This window comes from Macaca fascicularis, chromosome 8, assembly GCF_037993035.2.
Source record: "Macaca fascicularis isolate 582-1 chromosome 8, T2T-MFA8v1.1".
Lineage (NCBI taxonomy): Eukaryota > Metazoa > Chordata > Mammalia > Primates > Cercopithecidae > Macaca > Macaca fascicularis.
In genome coordinates, this window is record NC_088382.1 from 27,669,018 (window position 1) to 27,677,393 (window position 8,376).

The following is an 8,376-nucleotide window of genomic DNA, read 5'->3' on the forward strand; positions in this document are numbered from 1 at the left end:
CAACTTTGCGATGAGCTATGATTCACCACTGCACTCCAGACTGGGTGACAGAGTGAGACCCTATCTCAAAAACAAACAAACAAAAAATTTAGGGCCAAGAGGAATAAGGATGCATATCACAGGCTTTGTAGATTTGAAGTCAGAGTTTGACTAGATGTCTAACTTCAGGAGAGTTTAAAAGGCATCTAATTCTCATGATTATGAACTGACCTTTTTGGCCTCTATTGACACATGGAATTGAGTATATTCATATCTTGCAGGTTATGAATAGTAGAATATTAACACAAGTTTATTGTTACAGGAATGATATAAGTATTACCCTTCTTATTGACTAGTTACATTGCCTAGTAACATTGTATGAATGATCATTCCATTTCCATTTATTCAGTGTTGATACTTTATCATTCACTGTCTTTCAACCTACTTGTGCTGACTGTTGTGGAATATAAAACTGATACAACACATAGTCCTTTCTCTCAAAATTCCCATAACAATTGCATAAACTCCAACTTCTTTTGTCCTGGCATAAAAGTACCTATCACCCAGGTGTTTACAAAGCAGGTAGAAATAGGTGTGAGGTTTATAGGCTACAACTATTTCTGCCTGCTTAGAGCAATCCCTAGTAACATTTCTCAGATTTAAAAAAAAGGTAGTTACAGAAATCAAACATAAAGATCGAACACAGCAGGTAAGTTTTTGAAAACCAATACCAACTTTCTAACCTGTCACAGAACGAACCCTTGGCTTAAAGTATGAAGGTGAATAAGGAGCAGTCACACCACCTGCCACTGTTAGTAAATTTATGCTTTTAGGCCAGTTCTAAACTCAGAACTTTAATAAATTTTTCCAGCACATCTTGAGACAGTGCCTGTAAGACTTATGATAGTTTGAGGAGGTAGATCTTTCTGATTAAATTTCACTGTTGCCCAGAAAATTCACCAGGTATTCTGGGCAATGCACTCTGTCCCCTTTTGATATATCTGTTTGTAACATGAGGCTTGCACTGTTTACTTATATACCTCACAAGTTCAAATTATTGTTTTTGGGAAAATGTGAAGGAATATAGTAATATTGCAGAATCTTTCCAGCAACCTGACTTTGTGAAAAATGGTTTCTTCTTTGAACAGATTTATAAAACCTTAAACATCCATGTGACGTTGGTTGGCATTGAAATATGGACACATGAAGATAAAATAGAACTACATTCAAATATAGAAACTACCTTATTGCGTTTTTCATCTTGGCAAGAAAGGATCCTTAAAACAAGGAAGGATTTTGATCATGTTGTATTACTCAGGTTGGTAATTGCTCTATTTTCTTGCATACCTTCGGTGGATTATTACAAAAGAAAACAAAAAAATTAACAGAAAAAAAACCTGTTTAAGCAGTTGACTTTTGGCTAGTACATAGGGACGAAATGTTGTTTGTACCTATACAGAAAATTTCCAAGCAAGGCACAGTGGCTTATACCTTTAATCCCAACATTTTAGGAGACCAAAGTAGAAGGATTGTTTTAGCCTAGGAGTTCAAGACCAGCCCCAGGCACCATAGCAAGACCCTATCTGTACAAAAAATTTAAAAATTAGCTGATCATAGGGGCATGCACCTGTGGTCCTAGCTACTTGGGAGGCTGAGGCTGGAGGATCTCTTGAATCCAGGAGGTTAAGGATAACATGAGCTGTGGTTGTGTCACTGCACTGCAGCCTGAGTGACAGAGTGAGACCTTGTCTCAATAAATAAATAAATAAATAAAAAGTTTTCAAGTGGGCTATTTAATGATCTTTCTAATATTAATACTAGAAAAGAAAAAATCTGATATATTCATATTCCTTGGTAGACTTAAAAATGCCATTAGGTAAGCAAAATGCTTTTAGAATCCATTTACATTTTTTATGAACATCCAGAGCTAACTCCTGTCACCCTCCCATGTTGTACCATTCCAATATTCTACCAAAATCTGCCTTTTTGGGAAAGCACCTCACTCTCTGAACATTTCCCCTCATCAAAATCTGCTTGCCTGGTGACCAGCCCTTCAATACCGTCTTCTCTACTCTACAGTTGAACAGACAACTAATCTGATAAGTGAAACCTGTCAGAGCTTTAATATTCCTCACTAAAAGCATGACTTTGTCTAGACTACTCAACCTTTAATTTCTTTAAAAAGGGGACCATTTTTATCATTTTTGTTATTCAAGATACCTAGCACAGTACTTAGCCCGGAAGAAAAGGATAAGTAATTATGGAACTGAATGTAATACAACCTAATATTTAGTACAGTCCTGTTATCCTAAAGAATGCTAAATTGTGGAAGAAGTCCTTTGGAGTGATGCCATCTTTTAGCATCTCTTCTGATGCCCTTAAAGCTACTGTATTAGAATAGTGCCCACTTTTCCTACTTTATATACCCATAATATCAGTATTTCTCCTAAGGTCTGCAAGCCCAGCCTGCTAATCTTCTATTATTATTTAGATGTTGACTTTCCGTCTGAACTCAAAAACCTGAAGCTTCCGATACCTGTAGTTGGAAGTCAGATTCAGTCCTTTGGCAGATTAATGAGAGTGAATCAGACCTCCAAAGTAACATAATTCCTGTTTTTTATATCTGGGATGGCCCATAGCGTATATCTCCAGAGGCATAGTTGTGCCTGGCTTGTGCTTGAATATTCATGCATTAGCATGCCCCAAAATCATGGGGAACGGAGCGTAGTAAAACATCGCCATAAACTTCAGAGTGGGCAAGATTAACTCTTTTGCCCTCTCCTTATACGTGTATTTTTAAATATTTAATAAATAAACCCAAAAATATTTGAATGGGTGTAAGTAGAAAACTTTTAACTACCTTAGAACATCTCCTATTCTAACCAGTAGCTTCTCATATCAATAGGATGTCTGCAAGTAAGGAGATGGGGTGAAATGCTACTAAATAGCCAATTGAGCATCATATTTGGGACTTCTTATGTGTTAAGTTTCTTGGGTATCTGTCCTTCTGTATTCATTAGATGTAGAAGTGGCAAGACAGTATATACAGCATTATCATGTGTTACTTGATGTCAAGCGACCATGAGAGAACACTCAAGATTATTCTTGTCTTGGTGCTTCCCCTCTATATATGTGGTTTTCTCAATATCCCCAGAGTTTAAAACGACCAGAATTCTGTCTTTCCAAGAAGCATAGTCAAATATTGATGCCTAAAATGTAGGAAGAGAAACATTTCAGTAATAAAGAAAAAAATGGTCAAAACAGGTCTAGACTGAAAGGGGTCATCTAGTCTGACCACCTTTTTTGTCTTTGAGTTCTGTTACATTCCAGGTGTGACCCTTTAGCCCTTAATGGCTCTTTTTAAAGTGGTTCAACTCTAAATAATATCCCTGAAATCAAATCAAATTTGGATTCCTATAATATAAATATCTACATTTGTCTTTTCAAGTAATCCAAGAACAGTTCTCATTTTACCTGACAACTCATTTAAGTGTTTTATTGTAGCTATCAAACATACCTGAGTTTCTATGGTTGATTAAAAGTCTTAACATTTTTCAATTGTAGCTAATCAATCATGGTGTTAAGTCCATTCACTATGTTACTTTGTTTTTCCTTCTAAGCACTTTTAAATTTCATTAATTAATTAATTTCTGGTCTTGTAAGTGGTTTTATCCAAGGCTGAGGGCAGAGTAGACAGAGTCAAGTAAAATGGGATTTCGATTTTATTTTTTGATTTGTATTTTTTGTTTTTGTTTTATACTTTTCTACAATTTCAGTTTAAGATTGCACTGGCTTTTTTTTTTCTTTTTTTCTTTTTTCTTTTTTTTTTTAATTGAGTTGGAGCCTCACTCTGTGTCCTGGAGAGCAGTGGCAAAATCTCAGTTCACTGCGACCTCCCCCTCTCGGGTTCAAGTGATTCTCCTGCCTCAGCCAACCAAGTACCTGGGACTACAGGTGTGCACCACCATGCCCAGCTAATTTTTGTATTTTTAGTAGAGATGGGGTTTCACCATGTTGGCCAGGATGGTCTTGATCTCTTGACCTCGTGAATCCACCTGCCTCAGCCTCCCAAATGCACTGGCTTTTTTAATGCCTCGAATATCCCACAGGTTAAAGATGAGCTCAATATCAACTAAGGTGAGCCTCAATTCCAAAACTCCAGAAATAAGAAGGCATTTTCACATGCAAAAGCATTGACATTGTTGGGGTTCACTGCAATTTGATCTTTGTGTTAATTAAACTACTAACTCAGATTGAAGAGTATATTTGCATCTTTTTCGTAGTGGGAAGTGGATCTACACACATGTGCAAGGAATTTCTTATCCAGCGGGTATGTGCCTGCCCTATTATTCGACCAGTATCATTAAGGTGGGCTGTGTTTTATTTATATTACTTAATAATGTTTGAATAAAATTTTTGTAAGTCCTGGGTTCCATGGAAAGAGATTATGTGTTCATTTTGTCATATATACTCACTACGATATGTCATGAACAGACTGTTATGTTTTCTTCATTAAATGAATAAAAAATGTTTCATTAAAAAATTATAAATGTTGAGGGCAAACTCATTTTGTTCAGAGTTTAAAGATCAGCATGCAATGATTAGTAAAGCTCTTTTGCATATGAAATATAGCTACTTATAAGGACAAATAACGTACACACAAGTTGATGGCTCATTTGGCAAGTGAGGATAATTGTCCTTGTGCTGATAATAAGGTACATAAACTACTTCCTGTATCATATCAAGACGACCTGTCAATTCGTTTTTAGAAAGCATAAGACCTAAAAATTGTTGACTCCTTTTTTTTATGTGATCCTTTCCAAGTCTCTAAGCTTCTAGTAAATGTTGTCCAAGTAACCCCATCTGAGAGATTCTTGAAAACACTAAGGTTTCTATTTATTTCCTTTATGTTGCTGCCTAGTTGTTGCTATGCTTTGTCTGTTATTAAGATCAAAGACCTCAAAGCTAGCACTTATTTAAATGACCACATGACTTATTTATTACATAATTATTTTGTGCTTATAGCTTTTCCTATGGTATTTCAGTAACATAAGTTTTGGATCATAGAGTCAATTTCATCTGATGTATGCTGTTAGATTATGCTACTTAGACTATGATATATGCTACTTAGATTATGATATTATAATCACTCCAGGACACATTTTAAACTTTATATGAGTAAGATGAGATGACCAAATTAGGTATGTTTTATTAGCTTTATAGTAATCTGATAGCCCACCTCTTTTTGGAAATTAATTTTGTATTAACATAGAAATTAAAGCATACAATAGAACTATGAGCCAAGTTAACCAATTCTTCCATGGATTTGATATATCTGACATTTAAGTGTTTCTCGTAATAGAAACTTCCTCTTTAAGATTGTATAGCATTGTTGTGCAATGGGAGACTATAAGCTGAAAATAAGAACCTCACGTTTCTGTTTGTATAGAATTTGGATATCTAGTACAAAGAGGACAGTCAATATTACTTATTATATTGTGTAGGATATTTATCTTAGTTCGTTCTAGCTGCTGTAACGAAATATCACAAATGAACAGGTAAGAAACAATAGAAATTTATTTCTCGGAGGCGGCTAAGAATCCAAGATCAAGTCCTTAGCAGATTCAGAGTCTGGTTAAGGCCTCTCTGTCTCAGAGTTGACACCTTCTTGCTGTGTCCTGACCTGGTAGAAGGGGCAGGGATCTCATTCAAGCCTCTTTTATAAGGGCATTAATCCCACTTATGAGGGCTCTGCCCCCAAGACTTAATGACCTTCCAAAGATTCACCTCCTAGTGTCATCACCTTGAAGTTAGTTTTATACCTTCAACATATGAATTTTGAAGAGGTAAAAATCATAATAATGTTAGTTAATAGTTTTTAACTATTTATAAGAATGAGCTTCTATAAATCTAACAACAACTATCACCATGCCATAAAGAAGGAATTTCAAAATGTTAGAGCTAGAGATATTTTAAAAGTCACTTTCTTGGGCTTCTTATATAATTAAGGAAACTTAGGTACAGGGGAGAGAGGTAACTGAGTCCATGCCTTTTTAAATAGGTACCAGTTAACTAGGAGCTAGAAGCCAGGTCTTTCAACCACTAGTTTGAAGCACTATGTACTACAGTGTGCTATCTTTCAAAAATTTCTAATGCAATTTTTTTTTCATTAGGATCTTTTGCCTGACACAAACATAATTGCAAACAGAATGGCACATCAACTGGGGCATAACCTTGGGATGCAGCATGATGAGTTCCCATGCACCTGTCCTTCAGGAAAATGTGTGATGGACAGTGATGGAAGGTGAGGTTCCAACAACACACAGAATACACTTAAATAATTCAGAAGTGGGCTGGGCGTGGTGGCTCATGCCTGTATTCCCAGCACTTTGGGGGCCAAGGTGGGTGGATCACCTGAGGTTGGGAGTTTGAGACCAGCCTGGCCAAGATGGAGAAACCCCATCTCTACTAAAAATACAAAATTAGCCGGGCTGGTGGTACATGCCTGTAATCCCAGCTACTTGGGAGGAGAATTGCTTGAATTCGGCAGGTGGAGGTTGCAGTGAGCCGAGACCACGCCATTGCACTCCAGCCTGGGATACAAGAGCAAAATTCCATCTCCAAAAAAAAAAAAGAGAAAAGAAAAGAAAAGAAAAGAAAGAAGAAAGAAAGAAAGAAAGAAAGAAAGAAAGAAAGAAAGAAAGAAAGAAAGAAAGAGAGAAAGAAAAGAGAATTTCAAAAGTGGATTTTGAGTCAAAACCCATTATTACAGGATATGTTGTAAAGCTATGGAATTTCCTAAAATGTCTATTACATAACCAGACATGAGAGTTTCCTTTCTGGGGCTAAATCTTACCAACTGGTAGTGTCTCTCTCTAGTGATACCATGAGAGAAACCCCAAAACTCTTTCTGGGCACATTGCAAAAGTACACCATGAACAATTATTACCAATCACTACCAAGGCAATTAGGGGAGAAATAGACTCTGCATGCTTTGTTTTGTCATCTTCTCTATAAGCTACAATGTCTTCCTTCACATCTTTATTCAAATGTTATTCCCACCAATGTTTTCCCTGGCCACCTGTTTTCTAGATCACACACATATCCTGGCATTTCACTTCCCACTCCTTTTGTTTTTTGTCTTCTCCTTAGTACTTATTACTATCTAGCATATTCTCTGTTTCATGCATTCAGCTTATTTATAACTTTACTCTTCTGCTGAAATATAAGCTAGTCCCACAAGGTCAGAGGGTTTTATCTGTTTGGGTCACTGTTGTATCACCACTCTACTGGAAAAGTCCCAAACACATATTAAATACTCCATAAATAGTTACAGAATAAAAGCACGTCCAGCATTCCCCACTGTACTGTAAATTGCCAGGCAGTCAGGTGCTAAGTCTCGCACATCTTTGAATCCCTTCAGAGCAAGTATACATAAAGCATTGTATATAGTAAGAAAAGTTTCTTGGTGATCAATGCTTCCACACATTGATTAAATGAAGTAAAGTGGCTAACACAGCCAAATGAGATTACTGGCATAGAATAAGAACTCAGTCATTAATATTTAGTTTACATTATTATTTACATAATTAGTAATATTTTACAGAGTCCTACCATCTCAGTCCAGTGTAATCAAGACTCTAAAGTCCTACTGTATTTAATCGTTATGTCAATAACAATGTTAAGGAAGTCAAAAGAAAAGGAAGATGGAAGGGAGATAAATTTCAGGTTAAGAAGTATATCACATTCCTATGGATATGTACATTATTAAATAAACCGCTTGTCTTAACAAATTTATAGAGAACCACTTTGTTCCAGGCACTGTGTTAACTAATGTTTATTTTTTAAAATCGCACATGATATAATTATTGCTTTGAGATGCTTATAATCTAGTAGAGATGATAAACAAGTATATAGGTTATTTCAAGAGGACCAAATTAAAGAGGATTTGGAAGCAAAAAACATACACAATCAGTCTATAATGTGGGCTTCAGGAAGGATTTGCTAGAGGATCTATAGCCAAGATATTTTCACTAAAATAGCATGTGTTCACTGTGTTTTGAGAAGATATTTTCTGTAATAAAGTAACCCAGTTACTTCCCTGCTCTAACAGTAAACATTTACATTTGTTCTTTCTAAATGCTTCATAAAATGCTCATAGCTGTCGCACCACTATGCATTGATAGGATTAATATTTATTTTTACTTCATTCTACCTCTAGCATTCCTGCACTGAAATTCAGTAAATGCAGCCAAAACCAGTACCACCAGTACCTGAAGGATTATAAGCCAACATGCATGCTCAACATTCCATTTCCTTGCAATTTTGATGATTTCCAATTTTGTGGAAACAAGAAGTTGGATGAGGGTGAAGAGTGTGACTGTGGCCCTCCTCAGG

General features: G+C 36.1%; 1 protein-coding gene across 2 annotated transcripts in view; it reads left to right on the plus strand.

Annotated features, from left to right (window-relative positions):
• Nucleotides 1–8,376, plus strand: part of ADAM7 (ADAM metallopeptidase domain 7) — a 64,922-nt gene that overhangs the window by 36,413 nt on the left and 20,133 nt on the right. For both annotated transcript variants that reach the window (NM_001319352.2, NM_001430228.1), the window contains 4 exon segments: nt 1,128–1,297; nt 4,263–4,347; nt 6,153–6,283; nt 8,201–8,375. In NM_001319352.2, the coding sequence (NP_001306281.2) occupies nt 1,128–1,297; nt 4,263–4,347; nt 6,153–6,283; nt 8,201–8,375 (561 nt within the window).